Source organism: Notolepis coatsorum (genome assembly GCF_963971535.1).
Source record: "Notolepis coatsorum genome assembly, chromosome: 9".
In the NCBI taxonomy this organism is placed as follows: Eukaryota; Metazoa; Chordata; class Actinopteri; order Aulopiformes; family Paralepididae; genus Notolepis; species Notolepis coatsorum.
This window is the reverse complement of record NC_140173.1, coordinates 32256122-32281299: the sequence shown is the minus strand read 5'-3', so window position 1 is coordinate 32281299 and position 25178 is coordinate 32256122. Positions and strand designations below refer to the sequence as shown.

Genomic DNA, 25178 nt, shown 5'->3' with positions numbered 1-25178 from the left:
TTATTATTATTATTATTATTATTATTATTATTATTATTATTATTATTATTGATGTCGATGTGATTTGTGTTCTGTCCTAAAAAAAAGAAATTTAAAATAAAAATGTGATAAAAAAAAGAGGGGAAATAAAAAATAAAAACACCTCTCTACGTCACCGCCGCGTTTTCTCACCGCGCGTCATTCCCCGCGTTAGCCCCGACCCTCCCCTCTCGTCCGCGGATTGGAGCGTTTTGAAATGTGTCGGCACGAGCTCATTGGTCGGTTTTGAACCGCTGCGGTGTCGCGGCCAATTCGAAAGAATGCAGCAGAGAGACTGACTGTGGAGACAGAGACTGCTGTTAGAGAGCCGCCGCTGCAACCAACGACAAGTTATTAGTATTATTATTACGATGGTAACTACGATTTACTTTGTTTTTTATTATTCATAACAACGTAGTCGAGTGTGTTGCGAGCGTTGATGTTAATGTGATGATTAGTACGAGCTGGTTTAATAACGGTTGGCTTATCGCTTATCGTGGTTAAGTTGGCTGCTGACGGTTAGCTTGTTGTTAGCTTGACGTTAGCATTGGAGAGAAGGGTCACATTTCTGAGTTAGTTGGAGCAACAACAGTTGCTTTTTGTATGTTCAACACATGTGTAACGTTACCTGACGTTTAGCTAACGCGGCATGGGCGTTTAGAAGCTGCTGGGTTGAAGTTACATAACTTCTTAAGTTACCATCAGGTGACGCCTTGAAAAAGAAAAAACTGTCCAACTTGATAATTATTTTGTGGTTCCTTCTTCAGGCAACAATGGAAGACTACCTGAAGATAGAGAAGATCGGAGAGGGTGAGTCCTGTTTTGTTGCCTTCCTTTCCTCCTCAAGTTGTCCATACAAACATTATCCATACAACTTGGCACTATTGATGTTGGTTTGACTTTCATTATGACAGTGTTCTCAACCTTCAACCGTTCTGCTGAATTGAAAATGGGGGACCCTGCTGATGTAAACAAGACGAAAGTCTTTCTCTGGTCTGCATTAACCTGAACAATTGTGTGTATTGAGCCCTACTGTATTGTACCCATTCTGCAAGTTAATAAAGTTTTCAATCAATCAACCAACTACTAACAACTACTTTGTTTTAACAGATTGCAGAATGGGTACAATAATATAAGGGGATGCAGACCAGAGAAAGACTTTCGTCTTGTTTACATCAGGGTCCCCCATTTTCAATTCATCAGAACATATGACATACAGATAGACAGTACTGCTACATCTATACATTTATGACATACCAGATCTACAAATGATCACCAAGGAAATAAGTCATTATTGGAAGTGTTTTTATTTACCTACGGCTAACATACTATACCAGATATTTTCATTGCAGGCTAAAATGTGGACCAAATTCGCTTCGTCACGTTCAATGTTTAAGAATTATTTAAACTAACGAATGAGTTGTATCTCTAGTACTACTAACTCCAATGTTTGTGAAAGGCACCCAGGAAGATGCTCATTATACTGAGTTGTAAATGCAGTTGAACAACGCCCATGCTGTGTTTTGCAGGCACCTATGGGGTGGTCTATAAGGGTAAACACAAGGCAACGGGGCAGGTGGTGGCAATGAAGAAGATCAGATTGGAGAGCGAGGAGGAAGGGGTTCCCAGCACTGCTGTCAGGGAGATCTCACTGCTCAAGGAGCTGCAGCATCCAAATGTTGTACGGTACGTTGGACGTGTGTGTACACACTTAGACCAGACATCTAAGTCACAAACAACAAGGTGTCTATAATTAAATGACAAATGTAGCCAATGATCTGTGGCATATTGGTTGGCAAAGAGTACTATGAATATTTTAGAACTCATTTTCTAATATTTTATGAATATTCTACCTGAACCCCAGGATGACTCAGCCTATATTCACATGTTCTTCCTGAACCCCAGGACGACTCAGCCTATATTCACATGTTCTTCCTGAACCCCAGGACAACTCAGTCTATATTCACATGTTCTTCCTGAACCCCAGGATGACTCAGCCTATATTCACATGTTCTTCCTGAACCCCAGGATGACTCAGCCTATATTCACATGTTCTTCCTGAACCCCAGGACGACTCAGCCTATATTCACATGTTCTTCCTGAACCCCAGGACGACTCAGTCTATATTCACATGTTCTTCCTGAACCCCAGGACAACTCAGCCTATATTCACATGTTCTTCCTGAACCCCAGGACGACTCAGTCTATATTCACATGTTCTTCCTGAACCCCAGGACAACTCAGCCTATATTCACATGTTCTTCCTGAACCCCAGGACAACTCAGCCTATATTCACATGTTCTTCCTGAACCCCAGGACGACTCAGTCTATATTCACATGTTCTTCCTGAACCCCAGGACAACTCGGCCTGAACCAAAATTGAAACACATTTTTGTATAATACTTTTAGGGCTCCACAAAGTCTGTTCCCTCTTCATCATCCGCAGAGAAGACATTGCATACTGGATGATATCTAGCTTTAGGGGAGAGTGGTTCATGTTCCCAGATGTTTACTGAACTGTCCTGGGAGGGCCCTGGAAGAATTCACGGGAGTTCCTATTTGTAGTATTCTGTCGCAGTCATTTTGGTCAGCAAACAATATGTGATTGAAATCAACTAGCAGCAGGTGGTCGTCATTAAATGACAGCCGTGGCCAATGAGCTGTGCCAGTGCCATATCTGTGGGCATGGTGTGTCATGGGAATCCTGTGAGTACTGGATGGCGTTCTCCCTTTATATATAGATATATATATCTTTTTCCCCTCTTTTTTCAGATTTTTCTCCCATCCCACTGTTAGTCGTTATGCCAATTCCCAACCCCCTTCCTGGTTGTTGCGCACGTTCCCCTACTGTTGGTCCGAGAGGCCGGAGGGAGACTGTCACATGCTTTCCTCCGACGCATGTGCAGCCAGCCTGGCAGCGCAGATTCTCACTGGGAGTGTAACGTGTGGAAGGTCACACTACCTCTCTCCAGATCCTACCCTTGCTGAGCAGGCGCCCCGACCGAGCTGTAGGGGTCGCTGTCCACAACGCCCAGGACCCGCCCACGGCTCCCCTCCCCCTAACTCAGCCAAACGAGTTAGTATAGCGATCAGCCCGAGCCAAGGCAATGCTGACTCTCCGGGAGTTGAGACCGCAGCCTCTTGCATTGGTGACGAGCACAATTTCCGCAACGCCACCTGACCGCGGCGGCGTTCTCCTTTTAACACCGCTTATTGTTTAACCTTTATTTACCCAGGGTAGGTTCGCTGAGCACAGATGCTCTTTTTCAGCTACGCCCTGCTTCACATTCACACAGTTCCATTCATACCTGGGAGCTGCCCAGTACAACCACAGTCTGACACCATTGGCCACTGAGCAACTCCACTGGAGCAGTTGGGGGTTAAGTGCCTTGCTCAAGGGCACTTCAGCAGCAGATTTTTCCTGCCGGTCCCGGGGATCGAACCGGCGACCTTCCGGTCACAAACTCGCTTCTCTAACCATTAGGCCACCGCTGCCCCTCTTATATTTTGAAGTTGATGTCAACACAGTGATTATTCCTGTTGTGGAAGACTCAAGCATGTGCTATTTATATCATGATATAAACAAAATATATAAATAATAATATTGGGCGGCTAGCTGGTGCAGTGGGCAAGGCACTCACCTCCAATGCTGGAGACGCTGGGTTCGAGCCCAGCTCTCCTGTTTTCAGTTTGGCTGGTCGTCCGTACTAATACAATTGGCAGTATTAGGGGGAGGGAAAACTGAGGGGTGGGGATCGGACGTTGTGGACAGCGACTCCTACAGGTCGGTTGGTGCGCCTGCGCAGTAGAATCGGGAAGCGACGGGGGAGGCGCCCCTCCAAAGCGCAGACCCCGGCCCTGACGCTGAAAGAGCGCGCCGCGCAGGTGAAAAGATGCGACGGCTGCTACCTCGAGTATCTGAGGGGACTCGTGCTATGTATGGCTTCATCCACATTGCAGCCGGCTTGTGGGAGGCATGAAACAGCGTTCGAGATAGGGGAGGGTTGAATTGGACGATACAAAATTGGGATGGGAGAAAAATAGAAAATGGGAGAAAAAGTGGATCAAAAAAATAATAATAATATTGAGGCAAGCATGTATTTCCTCATCCATACCCCTCATCGCAGCAACCTCAACCAATAGGGCACAAGGAGTGGAATTAGGCAAATTCAGTGGATTCCAAAAATGGATAATCAGAACCTCCAGGATTTTGTGTTGCAGTGATCGCAAGTATTAACACAAATTCAACCAATCCCTGCAATTTGAGAAGTCGCTGTAAAATAAGGATTTTCGGTCGTAATAATCACAAAATAACCCGGATTGCGCTATTATATTCTGTGTTATGTTGCCCCCCCCCCCCCCCCCAAGTAATTTTAAATAGTTCTGTGATTTCCTCTCTGGAACAGCTTCTTTCCCTCAGCTGTCATCTCCCTGAACTTTGCCACGATGACGACCACAAACTATGAACTCTGACGCCATTGCCTATGAACTTTGAACTCTTGACGCCTACACTCAATTTATATCTACCTACTACTTTCACTGTCTACAGCTGCCCTACATTGTAATAGTAATCTAATAGTAACTACCTACCTCATACTATAGTTCCCATATACTCTGTATGATAGCATGTACAATAGTGCTGTACAGTATATACCATATATATATCTGTCTGTACATACCTGCATATTACCTAGCCCTTTTGTGACTGTGATGCACGCCAAGTTTTGGCCGTGATAACACACTCACTTGCTCCTCTATAGATACCAAGGAATGTCGCCCATGAAGCACTGGTTTTGGACGAACGGTTCATTATACAAGTATCACAGAGAAATTTCAAAGGTACTCGCAGTTGCACGAGGGTTTCACACAAAAATACGGGATGGTTTGAAAGCTTGGCGTTGCTAATAAACATTTTAAATAATTTTTATAAACGTGTAAACATCACCGAGATCAGTGTTGCATCAAAATGGCTTACTCTTTTTCTTCCGCATTGTGACATGCCGGAGCGCTGTGATTGCTAACGCTAGTTAGCTTAGCCTATTACTAGTAACATTGCTCGCATCAATTATATTGAATGTCATTGATCTACCGGTCGATCACGGCTGACTGGTTGGGCACCACTGGTCTATAGAAATAAATGCATTAGAACAAGAAAGTATAGTATTTCACCGGTCAAGGTTCAGCGCCCCCGGGGACGAATCAGCGGGGGACGGGGGGGAGCGTTCTCACTCAGACGGACACACCCTTTTCTGGTGCGACCCGGCGCTGATTCGACCCCGAATGGTGAGTGAGAAAGGGCCCTGACAGAAGAGTAGCCAGAGAGCCATGGACCACTAGGAAAGAGCTCCAGAAAGACTTGGAGGCAGCAGGTACAACTGTGACAGAAAGGACCATAGGCAATGCACTCCACCGCCATGGCCTCTGTGCGCGCTCAGCCCGCAAGACTCTACTACTGTTGAAGCTTGTTTAAAGTTTGCCTAACAACATTTGGACAAGCCAGTGAATTACTGGGAGCATGTATTCTGGTCAGATGAGACCAAATGTTACTTTCTGGCTGTCACACAACACCATGTTTGGAGGAGAAATGGCAGTGCACATTACCCGAATAACACTACCAACAGTGAAGTTTGGAGGTGGAAGTATCATGGTGTGGGGCTGCTTCTCCTCTCCTGGTACTGGCAGACTTCATATCATTGAAGGAACAATGAATGGAGCCATGTACAGAGAGATTCTTCAGATTAACCTGCTGCCATCCACCAGGATGCTGAGGATGACACGTGGGTGGACCTTCCACCATGACAACAATCCAAAGCATACAGCAAAGGAAACTTGTTGCAGTTGATTTCAGAGAAAGAAAATCAACTTGTTGGAATGGCCCAGTCAATCACCTGACTTAAACCCAATTGAACATTTGTGGAAGCATCTGAAGATCCAGATTCACAAGAGGCACCTCCACAATCTTCAAGATTTAAAGACGATCTGTGTAGAGGAATGGGCCAAAATCACACCTGAATACTGCGGGTGATTAGTTACATAATACAGAAAGCATCCTTGGAGCTGTCATTACAAACAAAGGCTTCTCCACTAAGTATTGAATTAATTTCAGTTTGTGTATTCAATACTTTTTTCCTATGTCATTCCACTTTATTACACATAACTTTATTTATGTATGGACTTTAATGTTTAGATTTTGTCTGGATTCCCTGAGTTAATACCAAAGTCTGGTGAAAATTTCACTTGAATGGCCACATTGGAAATATATTTACGGGACAAAATGCTGATGTGTTCAATACTTATTTCCCCCATTGTATATATCCATACATATCCCTTACCTAATCTTACTTGTTATGCTGCTGACCAGTATGACTACTACCTATATTCTATACCTGTATCACTGTACATATTAATACTACAACTCTGTGCATACATCTGATTAGCACTATTACTCAGTAGTACTGATTTATATATTCTATACCCAGTTTAATCACCTGTACATTGTATATTACCATTGCACTTTACGGTTACATTTGCACTCTGGTTGCATCCCAAATTTCTTCGTTTTACTATACTTGTGCTATATAGGGATGGGTACCTTTCACATTTGAACCGATACCGGTACCGGTACCTGTGAATCGATACCGGTACCCAACGGTACCTTTTTTCGGTACTTTAGTCTCAAGAAATTTAATTTACCTACCTCAGCCGTTAAAAAAAAATCCAAACTTCAAATAACTACAATTTCGACAGTTTTCGGCTTGTCATTGCTCCGACTGCTTTGTTGTTGAATCAAGTCGAATCCTAGGTAAGCATATATTGTGCGTGTGAACGTTGACATGGAAAAAAAAAAAAAAAAACGGTTTCTCACTTGATTCGATACTCGGTAGTACCGACGTGTTTCGGTTCGGTACCTCAAAAGTACCGAATTCGGTACCCATCCCTAGTGCTATATAATGACAATACATTTGATCTAATTTAATAATAATACATTTTTATTTGTAACAAATCTCAATGTGCTACATGAAAGGAGATGGAGAAAACACACGGCATCAGTAGGTCCATTTAGGCAAATGCCTTGTTAAAATAAATGTTTTTACTCCCATTTTTAATGACTGGCGCTCTTGTGTGTGCATCTCTCAGGCTGCTTGACGTGCTGATGCAGGAGTCCCGTCTCTACCTCATCTTTGAGTTTCTATCTATGGACCTGAAGAAATACCTGGACTCCATTCCCTCTGGTCAATACATGGACCCTATGCTGGTTAAGGTAATGTTCTGTGGGCACCCGGGTAGATTTTCTGAGCACCGAGGCTCTCTTTCACAATGCACTGCTTCACATTCACACCTGGGAGCTGCCCAGTACAACCACAGTCTGACACTGTTAACCACTAGGAGCTGCCCAGTACAACCACAGTCTGACCCTGTTGGCCACTAGGAGCTGTACCAGTACAACCACATTCTGACACTGTTGACCACTAGGAGCTGCCCAGTACAACCAGTCTGACCATGTTGACCACTAGGAGCTGTACCAGTACAACCATAGTCTGACCCTGTTGACCACTAGGAGCTGCCCAGCACAACCACAGTCTGACACTGTTGACCACAGTTCAAAGTTTGAAACTTTGGCTGGTGGACGTGAGAGAGTGAATGAATGGTCAAGAGACATTCACTGTGGGCGTCCTCGTGGCGCATACCATAGTGCCTCGCGCACCTACGCGGCCGACCCGGGTTCGATCCCAGCTCCCGTCGTTATTTGTCGCATGTCCTCCCCATCTCTCCTCCCGTTCGCCCTCTCCTCTGTCGCTCCTGCGTGACCAATAAAGCTGTAAAAATGCTAAAAAATTATAATAATAAAAAAAAGAGACATTCACTGTAACAACATCTGTGTGACCAGTGAAATGAAACTTGATCACAGTCCAAAACTTTCAAACCTAATGAAAGTCGAATATGGCTATATGCCAGCCACAGTGTGTTTACATTCCTGATCCCTCTGGCATGCAGACTGGGAGAATAATGAGTGACCACACACAGGGGAGAAACTAACTTTTTGGCTTACCAGCCAACTGGCGAGTATATGATTTTTTTTACCAGCCAAAGCCAAACAGATTTTTTACCAGCCATAAATAAATCGCTAATTGTGATGATTATTTCTTTGTATGTCTTTGTCTAAATTGATTTTCAATCATAGTAATAATCACACTGTCTCTACTCTTTAAAATATTTATTATCATAAAGCATTGATAAGTGTCTCTACTCTTCACAATATTAGCATAAAACATATATTAATCACACCGTCTCTACTCTTCAAAAATATTAGGATATCACATATTAACATGAAAGAGGGAACTATTCTGGACTGGGTTGGGCAGGGGAAGTTGGGCTGGGCAGTGAAAGAACCAAGCATTTCACTGTAATGTAATGGCTAAATAAAACAACTTGAACTTGACTTGTTACATTTGCACTCTGGTTGGATGCCAAACGTATTCTGGTTGTACTGTACTTGTGCTGTATGATGACATTGGAATCGAATCTCATGTCAACGCTAGGGGTTAAGCAGGTGTATTCTGAATGACAAGTATGACAACATCACCCTTGTGAAGGCCATATGGGCGAGTGGTGATATGGGGGGAAACCAGGTAATAATTCGGTAATAATAAAATGTCACTCAGCTGCATTTAAGCAAAGCCGCTCAGTATAGTCGTCCACTATGTTGAACGCGCGTTATGGTAGCTTGTTACATGCTAGGTAGCTAGCCGGCTAATGCTGGTTGACTTGAGTGAGTGGAATCGTTAGCCTCACGCCCACTTGTCATTCTCATCCGACTCAAAGGAGAACGTCGCATGCTGTTGTTTGCCCCCATGTCAGACCGCACTGATATCCGAAAGCGACGACTCTACATGCAATTATTTTCATCCACTGATGTGTTTTTGTCTAAGTTTGTCTACGTTGTCAAGCCGGTGACAGGAGTCTGTAGAGCCGCACGCAGTGGTCTGTCCACTTCCCCTAGATGGACGACATCTTCTAGAAAACGTGTGTTCATTGGAGGAGCTTAGAGCGCAACGCTGATGTTCATTGGTTATGGATTATTATGAGGCGCAAATGGAGGAGTCATAAGGGGGGAGTCAGAGTTCGGCTTGTGCAGAATGATTTTTTTGTTTTGTTTGGTTTACTACTCGCCAGTGTGGCGAGTGCTCTTCATGAATCACTCGCCAAACATAAAGAATACTCGCATTTGGCGAGTAAAATTGCCTAATTTCCTCCCCTGACCACACAACGTCTGAATGGCTTATTTCATTCTTTTGGAAACCAAGTTGTATAAACAATGCCGTGATGAACAGTCTTTTTCCAGCGTAGCAACAGGTCCTAAGTAACGGTGCACAGGTTGAGCCATCTAATATTATGCTAGCTAGCAGTGTTGATAATGGAGACTATCCGTCTGCCAACTACCTGATAGCAGAGCTACATGTGCCAGATTATGGCCCAATCCATGTACAGATTATTTTCTGTATCGAGAAAATATGGGGATAGGTTTAAAATCTTGAACAACCAGGTATGCTTTAGCTGAGGGGTCCCCACATTAGCCTAGTTTAGCACAATGAATGGAAGCGGACAGTAGTGTTGTCACGATACTGGAATTTCGACTTCGATACGATACCTTAAAGTATCGATACCATTTTGATAAAAAAAAAAAAATTTATAACAAATTTTGCTTTTGTTGCTGGTTGATTCTCCTCAGCTTCTCTCTGGTACTATACGAGAAGATAAATACACTTTTAGTATGGATCAATCACATTCAATCACATTGAAACGCGTCCAATGCACTCTATGCATGTGTTGTGCCGGATTATGTCAGGGACCAATACTGGAAATCGCGATCAGACAATTGGAATATTCTTTTTGGAATACCCCCGATCAAAGGTAAGGACTATCTGACGTCAATTCCACCTTGATCCTACAATGATTTCATATCTATCCAGCTGATCAGCGTGTGTGTGGTGTTCAAAACGAATGCCGTTACTGGCGATCAAAGAATAAAAAAATGACCCCCCCCCCCCCTTTCATGCATTCATGATGAAACATAATACCTATTATATACATTTGATTTGGAAATAGTAGCGTGTCCAGGCGAGAAACACCAACGTGTATAGTAGAATTCACGTAGTGCCCCATAACTCGGCTTTTCAGGAATTAGCCCGGATCACTCCTAAATAGGGATGTCCCGATCACGTAATTTTCAGAAGATCGGGATCGGGGGAGAACGTTTTTTCTTTTTTTACTTCAACAAACATGACCATGTTCACGTCTTAAACTCATACTGAGGCCTTAGTTTTGCCAAAAACAAACGAATTTCCTTTGATTTAATTATACATCAAATGATTTATGTCAAGGATGAGGGACATCCACTAGTTGCAGAACTTGCAGTCACCTGATTAGGTACGTTAACATAGTTGTAGCTGCTCTCCTTATGATTATCCAGTCGGCAAAGAACATCACCGCACTCCAGAGATTCAGGCTATGCCTACGTCCTACAGTGATCACATTTGAAGTAGGGCTGCACGATTTTGGGAAATAATCTAATTGCGATTTTTCGGACAGATATTGCGATTGCGATTAAATTTGCGATTATAATAAAATAAATATTTAAGCCGCCCCACATAGGTTTATTGTAAAATGCGGCTTGTATCTGGCCTACGCGGTGGGTCTTTTCGGGACACTGAGCCTGAAAATGTTTCTTTTTACCTGGGAATCGATAATGGTACCTTTTTTTCTGTACTTTACTCTCCCTCTCTGAAGTCTAAACTTCACAACACACAATCTAAAACCCCTTACCTCCCTCTCCCAAACCGATCTTGTATCTCAATGGGACTTCCTGGTTAAACAAATGTAAAAATAAGTTAAACATTTTATTTTATCAAGAAAATGCGATATTTTTTATTTAATTTTTTGCGATTTGATAATTGCATCATTCCAAATCGCGATTTCGATTTAAAATCGATTAATCGTGCAGCCCTAATTTGAAGCAAACATTGGTTTTAAAATGGGTTTAAAATGCTGTGTCTCCCTCCCTGCAGAGCTACCTGTACCAGATCCTGGAAGGCATCTTGTTCTGCCACTGCCGGCGAGTTCTCCACCGGGACCTGAAGCCCCAGAACCTCCTGATCGACAACAAGGGAGTCATCAAGCTGGCCGACTTCGGCCTGGCCCGGGCCTTCGGGGTGCCTGTCAGGGTCTACACACACGAGGTACATGGGCCATGTTGTACCTTAAGCCCGGCGTAAATGGAAGATTGCTCCACTTCTACAAGGTCCATTTGCATGTTCTTGGTATCTAGGGACATCTATGGATCTCGAGGAAATGTCAGAAATATTGTGTCTGTTACGAGGCTTGAGTAAATTGTGATGAAACAAAGGAGAATATAAATTATGATTTTTCTTTGCATCTTTGACAGTGAATAACACCATGCAAAAAAATGACCAGACATGAAAAACTGCCACTGAGCTCGTTCAGCACCTTCTTGATATCGCGTCTACAAAAAATCGAAGGAAATTAATAAAGGGACGATGATTAAACAGAAGGTTTTGTAGATACAGTACTGAATTCTGCCATCCAGACACGTGCAATTTGAAATATTATTATTATAGAATATACAATATCAGGCCTATAAGTAAGGGATAATGTATAGCTACGAGGTCATTGTCGCAAAATAATTGACCGACACAGAGAGGCGCCAAGAGTAAAGACCCTAACCCTATCAAAACAGCAGTCAACGTGTATATTTTCAGCACTACATTTGTTTACCAATGATTTTTAGTGTAAAGCGAAATATGAGCTTATAAAAAATCTATGCACATTGCACCGGAAAATGGATGATTTAGACGCGATAAGAAGCACTCATGAAATCGTTGTAGTCCTAAGAAAGAGGAAACCCAGGGCTTGGACGTTGAAATTTCATAAAACTACACTACCCAGCTCACACCAGCCGCCGACAACGGAAGTCCAACCGATTTTCACGTAATTTTTTTTATGTGATTTTCGTGATTATATCTCACAGGTCGAACAAACCTCAACGTTAGTGCCATAAAATACAACCTATATTGTTTCTTTACCTTTCTGTGAACGTCTAAAAAAAACGCGCTGCAATCCGGTGGAAAATGGCGGAGCTATGGACATTATACAAAAGTAACTATACTTACAGTAGATTCTGACCCGAGCCATAGATGTATGACATGGCCATAATAAGGCCATGCTAAATAAATCGTTTGGTTCCGGTTGCCGACCGACGCTGCCGATTTATGTGCGCCCCACATTTATTTTAGGAGTTTGAAGGGGGAATTTATTAAATCTTAGTAAAAAAGTGCAGTCCATGTCAATAATGCGAATATATAAAAAGCAAGTATTTCACAATATTTGCACAGCTCTCTGACGTCAGGATATTTAGTGAGTAGTATTTAGGGGTGTCATTTTTAATACTACATTTGTACTTTTGTAGTACAGTGTCTTTGAACCTTTAGTATTATGGATATTAAACATGCTGGCAGAGTACATGCATCCATGTTGTCGTGAACATTTTAATTAAATAAAGAAATTCCCTATCCATAGTCGCAGTGGGAATTTTTTTTTAGAAATTCCCTACCTACCGGGCGGCTACGTGGTGCAGTGGGCAAGGCGCTCACCACGAATACTGGAGACGCTGGGTTCGCCTGTTCGAGCCCAGCGCTCCACATTGCTTTCAGTTTAGCTGGTCGTCCGTACTAATACACATTGGCAGTATTAGGGGGTGGGAAACTGATGGGTGGGGATCGGGCGGTGTGGACAGCGACTCCTACAGGTCGGTTGGTGCGCCTGCGCAGTAGAATCAGGAAGCGATGGGGGCGGCGCCCCTCCAATGCGCAAACCCCTGGCTGACGCTGAAAGATTGTGCCGTGCAGGTGAAAAGATGCGACTGCTGTTACCTCGAGTATCGGAGGGGACTCGTGCTATGTATGACTTAGTCCACATTGCAGCCGGCTTGTGGGAGGCAAGAAACCGCGTTCGAGACAGGGGAGGGTTGAATTGGATGATACGAAATTGGGATGGGAGAAAAATAGAAAATGGGAGAAAAAGTGGATTAAAAAAAAATCCCTACCTACCCATGTCCTTAACTGACAACCAACAGGAACCAAACAATTTATTTTGTTAGGCCTAAGGTAATTTATATGCCTTATATCTGTATGGTAAAATGCAGTATTGTATCTACAAAACCCCCTGTAAATCATCTGCCCTTTGTTCATTTGCTTAGATTTGTAGTAGGCCTACACTTGATCTCAAGAAGGTGCTGAATGTGCTCCGTGGCAAATTTTCACTTTGTCAATGTAGGCCATAAGGTGAAGGTTTCATCCCGTTCCCACCTCGGCGGACTACTCAATTTTCACTCTGGGTGAGCTGCCGCGGTATTGATTATTTCCTTACCGCACAAATTTGCAAAATATTTCCTACCGCCGCGGTTATTACCGGCATGCGCACAAAAATTTTAAAAAAAAAGTTTGAATGCATTTTTTTTTTTAGTAGTAGTCTACTCTTTATAGCATATAGCCTGCCTCTAGTCTAAATGTCTATTTTTAGAGGATGACTTTGCAGCATGAATATTGTTTGGGATTCGGCAAGCACCCATTAGTTATTGAAAGTGAAACACGGATTCGAAGTTTACCCTCTGGTCGTGCGCCGTTCACTCGGTGTCGCGGGCAGGGGTGGTTACCCCTAACCCCCCCGACCCTTTCTTATTATTATTACTATAAAGTTACTACTTTATAATAAAGGCATTCGTTTTGTGGCATTAACATTATATAGTTATACGTTCAATAACATCAGCGTATTTACCGGACAATAGCAAGGCAAGCAATACTCTATTCATATCTCAGTTCCTTTCTTTGCTCAGAGCGTGCCGAGTTGTCCCATTCTGCGGTCTGTTAATAAAGTTTTCAATCAGACAAGTGTATAGAACGAAGGGCTTTTATTATAACATTCGTTGCAGACAGTAAAATCATTATGTCTCGTTTAGTACTCCTTAGGAGCGATCGTAGTCCACTCCGGCGGAGAGTTAAAGCTAACGTTATTAGCTGTGTTGTGATGATCTGACATTCAGGAAGTAAAAACCTAATACTCGCTTGCCGATTGGTGGTAACACACTGCATGACGCTACAACGTGTGACGCGACTCTCTTCTGACCAATCAGTGGTCTGCAATGTTTCACGTGACTTTTCTGGTACCCAATAGGGTCGCTTGGAACCTCGAGAGAGGAGTAGGGTATATCTGCAGAGCCGCAAGCCCAACGAGAGGAGGATAATTTATTATTATTATTATAAAAAACAGCGGTGACGCGGTATTCAGCCTACTCTGCGGTGGCCGTGATGTAACAGCGATACCGCGGTAATGCGGTAATCGCGGCAGCTAGATATATTGGTGTAGATTTAGGAATAAAAAGTTCTCCATTTACAATCCTGCCCGTTTTGCGCAATCATCATTTTAAAGTCGGGACTGGATCTTTCCTCGTGAACGGATACTTGGTCACTGCAGAGTTTTATTTGACGTAATTGGTGCGAGTTCGGTCACGTATCTTGCGCTCGACCAATAGCAGCTCTCTTTGTTGCAAGGATACGGCCGTCGGGCGACAACAAATGACATCCACAGAGTAACGTTATGGACAAAACACCTTCTAAAGTTTGCAAAAAGGTTTATAAACAATGTTATATGCATCTCATGTCCGCTCAGAAAGAATGTGTACAAGATTTTACACAGACACGGTGGGATAGATATAGAAACTGCGTCGAACGGTGGCTTTTAACCTACCAGGCCAGAATCATACGATTGCGGAGACATACAAACATTGTTTAGAGATCGATTTGTGTCATAAATGTCATAATATATATCTGTATGTCGTGTATGTCATAAATGTCATAATGAATTGAAAATGGGGGACCCTGATCTTTGGTCTGCATCCCCTTAACAATTGTGTGTATTGAGCCGTACTGTATTGTACCCATTCTGCAATCTGTTAATAAAGTTTTCAATCAATCAAGATGTGGATACACTATTTGATGCTGTGCTGAGATACAGTTTAGCTGTGTTTTTGTTTACATAACTAGCATTCTAGTTTTCTTCAGATACTGTATGCCATCTAGTTTGATTGTTTACAGTGATGTTTAAGCTCTGCTAGTTCATAGTGATGTTTAAGTATGTTAGCTTTCAGAACCCCCTCATCCTCACCAAAGACTAAATCGTATGTTAATTGGGTGGAGGATCGATTAGTATTCCGATATTTCCCAGTGACTATTGAATAGCAGTCTTGCCCTTCCCTCCTGACCGCTGTGTTCCAGGTGGTGACTCTGTGGTACCGCGCTCCGGAGGTCCTGCTGGGAGCGCCTCGCTACTCCACCCCGGTGGACGTGTGGAGCATCGGCACCATCTTCGCTGAGCTGGCCACGAAGAAGGCCCTGTTCCACGGGGACTCTGAGATAGACCAGCTGTTCAGGATCTTCAGGTACATGAGCTGAGTCCAGATCAGTTATTTCCATGGCCCAGGAAGGTTCAACATGAGCGACTCTCATAAAGGCAGAGTCCAGATCAGTTATTTCCATGGCCCAGGAGAGTTCAACATGAGCGACTCTCATAAAGGCAGAGTCCAGATCAGTTATTTCCATGGCCCAGGAGAGTTCAACATGAGCGACTCTCATAAAGGCAGAGTCCAGATCAGTTATTTCCATGGCCCAGGAGAGTTCAACATGAGCGACTCTCATAAAGGCAGAGTCCAGATCAGTTATTTCCATGGCCCAGGAGAGTTCAACATGAGCGACTCTCATAAAGGCAGAATCCAGATCAGTTATTTCCATGGTCCAGGAGTGTTCAACATGAGCGACTCTCATAAAGGCAGAGTCCAGATCAGTTATTTCCATGGTCCAGGAGAGTTCAACATGAGCGACTCTCATAAAGGCAGAGTCCAGATCAGTTATTTCCATGGTCCAGGAAGGTTCAACATGAGCGACTCTCATAAAGGCAGAGTCCAGATCAGTTATTTCCATGGTCCAGGAGAGTTCAACATGAGCGACTCTCATAAAGGCAGAGTCCAGATCAGTTATTTCCATGGTCCAGGAGAGTTCAACATGAGCGACTCTCATAAAGGCAGAATCCAGATCAGTTATTTCCATGGCCCAGGAGAGTTCAACATGAGCGACTCTCATAAAGGCAGAATCCAGATCAGTTATTTCCATGGCCCAGGAGAGTTCAACATGAGCGACTCATAAAGGCAGAATCCAGATCAGTTATTTCCATGGCCCAGGAGAGTTCAACATGAGCGACTCTCATAAGCTCCGGGAGGGTCATCAAAGAGAAGTCGCCTATTCTCAGTCCTTGCCCCACAATGGTGGAATGAACTACCCACCCCAGTTAGGACAGCCGAAACACGTCCAATCTTTCGCCGTCGACTAAAGACGCACTTCTTCAACCATTATCTGAATAAAAAAAAAAAAAATCTAACCCTAACTAACCGTACTGTCATGCACTTGTCCTAATAAACTAACCTACACTGTAGCACTCAACACTTTGATGAACATTGTTACTCAGCTGATAGAGTTGTGCCCTTCCTGATGGCTTGTCGTACAGAACTTGTAAGTCGCTTTGGATAAAAGCGTCAGCTAAATGACTAAATGTCATAAAGGCAGAATCCAGATCAGTTATTTCCATGGCCCAGGAAAGTTCAACAATGATGAGATTTTGATGGTATGGTTGTGAGAATTTCACTTTTCACAATCATTATCCTATTTATTTATTTATTTATATATATATATTTAAGATTTATATAAAGGAAAGAAAAGTACATTTTGTTCATTTATTTTAAACGGCCCACAAAACAGCCGTGGAGCCTCCGGTCTCGTTCTGCTTCATAACCAGGGGTGCACATAACCTTTTTGGTCTTGTTCTCAAGGAAGAACCCTGGGGTTGTTGCTTGGTCCTCACCTCTTCTCTCTCATAAATGATCCTCATGCCCCATCTCACAGGGTGAACAAAACAGAGGGATGGGTTGATTAAATGACTCCCAGTATGCAACTGTGCGATCGGCTGACTTGGCGCCGTTCTCCGTTAATTCCCCCAAAAAAATTGAACACACAAATGTGGCTGGGGGAACTGATTCACTCGGCATGAATGGACTATAGGTCAATAAAAACAATACACACAAAAAAAAAAAAACATTCATTCAATCCATGCCAAAGCTAGATATGTAAAAGGTGAAAGACTCACACTCACAGCCATGCTGCTGATTTGGCTAAATGACATCCAGCCGTTTTAGTTTGAAACAACTTTTAGTCAGGGTAGTGCCATGGTTTCTCCATAGAGCCCCGTCGTATTCTTTTAGCGCATCAACTCGCGCAGGTCCGAAGCAACTTGGTCACGTGACTCAGTTGGTATTGCCGATTGGCTCGAACATGGTGTGTTTGTAAACGGCGACGAGCGAACTGGTCTATTGATCCTGCCCTCTCTTCCTGAAGATGATGTGTGACCTGATGTAGAGCCACTGCCTGAATAAAACCTCTACCTAGTAAGTGGCTAACCTCTCGCTCTCTCTCTAGGACCCTGGGCACCCCTAACAATGACGTGTGGCCTGATGTGGAGTCACTGCCCGACTATAAGAGCTCCTTCCCCAAATGGAAGTCTGGCAACCTGTCCTCCATGGTGAAGAACCTTGATAAGAGTGGCTTGGACCTGCTGGCTGTAAGAACAACACACCACCAATCGGACACCATTATTAATCCATCATTCGCGGTCTGGTCGGTCGCTCTGTGATGGGAAGTTCCACCGCAAAGCAACATTACACTCATTTACCAGATTAAGGCATAAGGGATTAATTCCCTCTTTGTGGCCAAATTGATGGGCAGTGGAAGGTGCTAACGTGGTGGTAATATACAGGGCTCCCGTGGGGTCTTTAGTAAGGGGTAATCAACCAGTAGGTGTGTGTTAAACGGTTGTAGGGCACAACATGGCACAGAACCACCTGACGCGCAGTGGAGTGCCATGACACTGTTTTAACGCACACCTACAAGTTGATTCTGCTTATACGATTCGAATGTTATTTATGCTTTGCTCACTACTGACTCTGTTTATAGTCCCTCTGCGTTACCTTAATCGCTACTGCTTGACAACCACCTGACTGATGCCAGTGACAATGACCCAGAAAGCTAACTTTATGCTAGTAAGCATGTCTGTCAATAACTTTGACAAAACGGCTGGCTTACCTAGCCTGACATCTCATTGTACCAAAAAAAAGAAGATGTGGTATCACTGAGTTGTAGGCTACATTAATTGTTGAGCTGAATTGCGAGGACTGGGTGTAATGCTAGCTCCCATCATCAGTGCTACTGACGGGGTCCACTGATGACCTCTGTAAACCGGCAAGGAGTAGAAAACGTCCTTGTAAAACGGGCACAAATACAAAAATGACGAATGAAAGTCCCTATTACGCTCCTCAAATATCGTCATTCATTAGAAGAAAAAAAACATTTATGTAATATTTTACAACGTTGAGTGATAACCAACCCCAACAGGGGAGGCTGCTGCATATTAATGCTCTTTCATCTTTGAGATGGAGAGATCCACTGTTGGCTCTGTGTGAGGCCACGACATGTAGCCAATGAGAACCATGGAGACGCTGTGTGAGGCCACGACATGTAGCCAATGAAAACCATGGAGGCGCTGTGTGAGGCCACGACCCAATCAGATTGATTTATATAGCACATTTAACATGACACGTGTCAACCAAAGTGCTGTACAGAGGGTAGATACACATAGATACATATTGACAACAATCGCACTCCGTTTTATGGGAGGACACACAGGCAAAAACACAGGAAAACAGGGCATGAGTGGACAGCGACTCCTACACACAGCACAGCAGAGACAGGAAATGGCGGGGGTAGTGTGAGCCTCCCACACGTTACACCTCGCCAAATGAGAGTCCGCGCTGGCAGGTGAAAAGATGTGACGGGCTGCCTCCTCGTGTATCGGAGGGGACACGTGATGCAAGGCTTCTATCCTCCCTACAACCGGCCAGTGGGGGGCATATGCGAGCAACGTTCAAGACGGGCGAGGGGAGAATTGGCACAGCGGGTAAATGGGATGGGAGGGGGAAAAAATTAGGAGAAAAGGTGGATCCAAAAAAAAACGTTCACTACCACACTACAGAAGGTTAACCCTTTCACTACCACTGGTTAACAGTCTTAACCAGTGGACTGCAATAAGAAGATTTTGGATCTGTTTACCGCGCACAGGATCTACCAAAATGAACTGATAAGACACTTGGACACTTGGACTAATAATGCATTCAGTCATTTGGACGGAGTTGTTAAAACTCACTCCACTCAAATCAATAGTTATATTCCACTCTATTCAAATCAAATTTAAAGGGACGTGGCTGGGATAAATTGTGCCAGTCAGTCAGCCAAAACAAATTCCTGGACCAAGGTCGAACCGAGAGCTCTGGAGTCGAAGGCCCTCTGGGAGATAAGAGTGGCGAGCGGCTTCCCACACCCACAATCCCTAGTCCCACCCCCCCCTTCCTCTGCATTGGCGCTGCACTGTCGGCTGCCTCGTGTGAGGGAGACCTCCCCCACCCAGGACTTGGCTTGTGCACTCTCCCACCCCCCCCCCCTACAGCCCTGTAACAACCCCAACCCACTCTCCCCCTCCTTCCGTAAATGGCGCTGCCTATGACGGCTGCCAGTCTGTTTGCGGTGGTGAATATGCATATGTTTGTCTTAAGGCTCTGTACCATTATTACTATCTAAAATGTAATAATTGTGGAATATTACTGTAATGAGCTGTATGTGTATGATCCAAGCGTCCTATGATCCTCATAGGAGCATAACAGAAAAAAGCATTCCATGTGAAGGTATTCTGTATCTTTGCATGTCAACTAATAAAGAAACTTGAACTTGAAACTCTGTAGTGTGGCAGTGAAAGGGTTAACCTTCTGTAGTGTCACAGTGAAATGGTTAACCCTTTTGGTAGTGTGGTAGTGAAAGGGTTAAGTAAGACCACAACAAGTCATTGTCCTCTCCTTGGTCAAGAACCTAGCTGAGCGAACGGTTTGAAGCTTCTGACCGGCCAGTGATGTTCATCTGGTTGTATTTCTCTCTCCTCCTTCTTGTCTCTTGTAGAAAATGTTGATCTACGACCCTCCCCAGAGAGTCTCAGCGCGCCAGTGCATGACGCACCCTTACTTTGACGACCTGGACAAGTCCACCCTGCCTGCCAGCAACATCAAGATGTGAAGCGTGACCCGCGGACCTACAGTGTCGCTCGCTGAATCGGATCAAGCTGCAGACATGTTCTCCGACACGGGAGTCCTGGACTTGAATTGGGCTCATCTGTGTGTTTTTTGAAAAGCAGGTTAATATCTTCTTAACCAGCTCAGAATGGTCAAAGACCACTCGACTACATGCGTCGATCTACATGTGCTCTACGTACGTCTGTTGTCCAAAGGATTACAGTTATGGAACCCGGTGGATTACATTTTGTTTTTTGTGTTTTTATTTGTTTTTCCTGTCCGTCTGTTTGTCCTTTTGAATAACTTGTAAATAATATTCTTGTGGAAATCTTTGGATCAGTATATAAAGAAAGGTTGCTCCTTCAGTGGCGGTGTATTTATTTTTTAATAAATGGTACACTGTTTAAGATCCCGTTGTCTTTTGTTTTCTGTTTATTTGCTTTGGGACTGTACATTCTCTGCACATTTTAATGAGTCCATGAGCCAGTAGGGTTGATTGGTTGGTACCACCTGACTAATGCCATGTCCTCACTAGCCACGGCTTAGCTATGCTGTCGGTGATTGTCTCCGTTGTCTTTAGAACCTGGCGAGACCTGGCTGAGACGGACACCTACCTTTTGCAAACTGGCCAAAGCTGGCTGGGACTGTTCTATCATCATGGGTTTAGCTTCTATACCAGTTGGTGGTGGATTTTGAAAGGTTGCCTAGCAACCGGAGAGTTTACCAGAAGTTCAATGGAGACATGAACTCAACCATATACCATACCATGCTAGACCATGGCTAGCCCAAGCCAGGCTGAACATAGCTAATGGACACACAAACCCAACCATACCAGACCATGGCTAGCCCCAGCCAGGCTGAACATAGCTAATGCTCACTTATGATCTTTAGTAAAGGGAGTAAAGGTCTACATCCCTAGAGATAGAAGATATGTGATAGTCTTGCAGCGCTATCATGTTTTATCACTATCTAGAAAACGAAAACATTTCTGAAAAGTGGCCAATGGGGATATTTTTTTGCAAAAAGCACTATATTTGGCTGGGTCACCATGGCAGCCAAATCCAATATGGCCACTACCCAAAAAAGCTTCAGCTATAACTTTAACCAGATGAGCTACAAATGCAAACTTTGTCTATTTTATGTATTTTGACCATCAGAAACATATTGGAATGCATCTGGACCCCGAAATTGCATATTTCCAAGATGGCAGTTACCTGAACATTTGTTTTACCATAATCTTTGCATTGACAAACTTGGTGTCTATTTTGTGCTTTTTGAGCAGTAGAAACAGTAAAGCAATGAAAGTAATAAAAACAGGTAGGACACAGTAAAACAAAGAGGATAGAAGGGCCAGGGGTCTAGTGGGGGGGGGAAGGCCAAGGAGAACAGGTAGGTTTTTAAAAGCCTGCACGGTCTGGGCGGTCCGTATGCTGAGGGGGAGGCTGTTCCACAATCTAGGCGCTGCCTAGTCTTGAGCCTAGTTCTAGGCACCACCAATAGCAGCTGATCTGAGGGATCGTGGGGGGGGTGGCGGTGCAAGAGCTCAGACAGATAGGGAGGAGCCGTGCCATTTAGTGATTTAAAAACATTTAGGGCTAATTTAAAATCGATCCTAAAGCGAACAGGCAGCCAGTGGAGCGAGGCCAAAACTGGGCTGATGTGTTCATGTTTTTTTGTTTTGGTGAGGAGGCGCGCGGCTGCATTCTGCACCAGTTGTAGGCGGCGAAGCAGGGATTTGTTGATGCCCGTGTGAAGGGCATTGCAGTAGTCGAGGCGAGTGGTGACAAAGACATGTATCACCGTCTCTAGGTTACTTTGGGAGAGGTATGCCTTTGTCTTCGCCAGGAGTCTAAGGTGGTAAAAACTGTTTTTGACTATGGCACTGACCTGTTTGTCAAATTTAAAATTGCTGTCGAAAATGACACCGAGGTTCCTGACAGAGGTGGAGAGGTTTGGACCCAGGGGACCAAGTGTGTCAATGAGGGGGGCCGGGGGGGCACTATTAAAAACAATGACCTCAGTTTTCCCTTCGTTTAATGTCAGGGAGTTTTCAGACATCCAGCACTTGATTTCTGCCAGGCAGTCAAGTAGTGGTTTTATTGATGTTTTCCCTTGGGTGGGTTTTAAGGGGAGGTAGACCTGCACGTCATCGGCGAAGCAATGGAATGAGATGTTATGTTTTGCCAAGATCTGGCCTAGGGGGAGTATATATAGGAGGAAGAGAGTGGGACCCAATATCGAGCCTTGGGGCACCCCGCAGGTGAGGGGGGCCACAGAGGAAGTGAAGTCACCAAGTTGGACAGAGAAGGTCCTATTGCTTAAGTAGGATCGGAACCAGTCTAAGACGGGGCCCCTAAGGCCTACGTAATGCTCGAGGCGAGCTAAGAGGATGTGGTGATCTACCGTATCAAAGGCGGCTGTGAGGTCAAGGAGTAGTAGTAGGGATGAGTTACCTGCATCAGCAGCTGAAATCAGGTTGTTTAAGACACGGAGGAGGGCCGTTTCAGTGCTGTGTCGTGGTTTAAAGCCAGATTGGAATTTATCATGGATGTTGTTGTGTTGAAGGAATGATTGTAGCTGTATGTAGACTATGCGCTCCAGGATTTTTGATAAAAATGGTAATTGTGAGATGGGTCTAAAATTGGCAAAGACAGAGGGATCGAGGTTGGACTTCTTTATCCGGGGCTTGACCACAGCATGCTTGAAGGCAGCCGGGACACATCCAGTGCTGAGGCAGGCGTTTAGTAGAGGTAATAGTGCGAGGACAGGGTCAGGTACTTCCTTTAGGATGCGTGAGGGGAGTGCGTCTGAGGGGCAATTTGTTGGTCGCAGGTGTTTAATGGCATCGGAAAGGGAGACCGGGGCAAACTGGTCAAAAACAGCAGGCAGGGGGGGGGGGGGGGGGCAAGGGGGAGAGAGATCTAAGGACAGAGACTTTGCTGATGAAGAAGTGTTGGAAGCCTTCACATAGAGCTAATGAAGGTACGACAGAGGGAGTGGCACAGGGGTTGGTGAGGGAGTTTAGGACTTTGAACAAGGCCGATTCTATCGATTCTAGAGCACTCTAATTTGCATATTACCAATATGGCCGATATTCCAAAAATGTAATTTAACATGACCATTCACGTCCTATAAACACTAAGGTTGTTATTTGCAGTTTTAAGAGTACATTTGTAAGTATATCAACTATTTGAACGACCACATCAAACACGAGGTGGACGTGGGCATGCTGGACCGCCAAAAGGTTAACACTCAACACTCAATCACTCTATTCTGATTGATAAGCTGAAAGCAATTGGTTTTGATAGTCTATCAGTGAGCTGGATGCAATCCTACCTGGAGGGAAGAGAACAGACGGTGGAGGTGAACGGTACACTGCCCCCCCCCCCTCCCAGTGAGCTGTGGTGTTCCACAAGGAAGCATACTAGGACCGCTACTGTTCCTAATTTATGCAAATGTCATGTCATCAGCTTGTGACTGCAACTTGTTCCTGTTCGCGGATGACTCAGCCCTGCTGGTCTCTGACAGGGTTGCAGGTTGAAAAGAACTCGGCAGAATCTGCACCTGGCTTGCTGATAACAAACTATCATTACACCTGGGTAAAACGGAATCCATTCTCTTTGGATCAAATAGCAAACTCAGCAAGACCAACGGCTTCTCGGTTACAGTCGGTGACAATATTGTCACAAGGAAAGATGAAATTACCTACCTGTCTTGATGAATTGAAAAGGAGGACCCTTAAACAAGTCTTTCTGGTCTGCATCCTCTTAGCAGTTGTTTGTATTGAGCCGTACTGTATTGTACCCATTCTGCAATCTGTTAATAAAGTTTTCAATCAATCAAAAACCTATTATGGCGTTGTAAATTGTCTGTGAGTTGTAGTTCACGTAAGATAAATTGTAAGAAAAAAGCACCGCAATAAAAAGTCAGCAGAAAGAGTTTGATTGATTGATTGAAAATTGTATTAACAGATTGCAGAATGGGTACAATACAGTAGGGCTCAATACACACAATTGTTAAGGGGATGCAGACCAGAGAAAGACTTTCGTCTTGTTTACATCAGGGTCCCCCATTTTCAATTCATCTTAACATATATATGACATACAGATAGACAGTACTGCTACACCTAGACATTTATGACATACCAGATCTACAAATACAGTACTGTTTGTGATACAAAAAGGGTCTAAAAAAGAGGGTATATACATTTGAGGGGGAAGAAACTGTACATTGGAGGAGGTTGGGTACTGGGTAGGTGGGGTGGGGCGGGGAAACTACATTGGAGGGGGGGGGGGGGGGTTGGGTATGCGGGGGGGGGGGGGGGGGTAACTGTACAGTTACTGTACAGTAACTGTACATTGGAGGGGGTTGGGTTAGGACATTTACAGGGGCCAGTTTCGAATTGCAGTCTCCCGTAGGTACTCTTTGAGAGTGGTTTTGAGAGTGGGTAGTGATTCACATTCCTTTACAGCTTTGGGTAGGGCGTTCCACATTGATGTGGCACAGGTCGCTTTCACACAGGGGCTGTTTGGTCCGGTTTTTCGGGTTTGTGTGAATGTGCGTCGAACTCGGTCCGCGGACCAAACACACAAACTCTGGTCCGACCAAAAACATAGGTCTTGGTTCGCTTCATCGGACCAAACGCGAACCAAATATAGGAAGTGCTTATTATTACCACTGCTTGCAGCATTCACTGCAAAACAAGCACACTGCATCTCTCTCTCTCTCTCTCTCTCTCTCTCTCTCTCTCTCTATCTATCTATCTATATATCTATATATCTAACTGTGCATCTTGGGAAGAAGGAAGAAAAAACGCGGCTTATTATATTATTACCGAGGCGCACGGCATTGGATCAATGGATCAATTGCCACGT

At 44.2% G+C, this 25178-nt stretch overlaps 1 protein-coding gene across 1 annotated transcript; it reads left to right on the top strand.

The window, feature by feature from the left end:
• The first annotated feature begins 292 nt into the window (after window positions 1-292).
• On the top strand, window positions 293-20713 carry cdk1 (cyclin dependent kinase 1). The gene is made up of 8 exons (XM_084321300.1): window positions 293-392; window positions 786-828; window positions 1548-1704; window positions 7155-7278; window positions 11084-11254; window positions 15365-15528; window positions 17612-17753; window positions 20195-20713. Exons 1-8 carry the CDS (start codon window positions 390-392, stop codon window positions 20306-20308), a joined length of 918 nt encoding a protein of 305 aa, XP_084177426.1. The 5' UTR covers window positions 293-389; the 3' UTR covers window positions 20309-20713.
• The last annotated feature ends 4465 nt before the right edge of the window (window positions 20714-25178 follow it).

Bases quoted from the DNA above. Each gene is read 5' to 3' on its own strand.
- cdk1 (XM_084321300.1), top strand. The intron at 7,279-11,083 runs GTAATGTTCTGT...CCCTCCCTGCAG, and splicing joins TGGACCCTATGCTGGTTAAG to AGCTACCTGTACCAGATCCT. The intron at 11,255-15,364 runs GTACATGGGCCA...GCTGTGTTCCAG, and splicing joins TCAGGGTCTACACACACGAG to GTGGTGACTCTGTGGTACCG.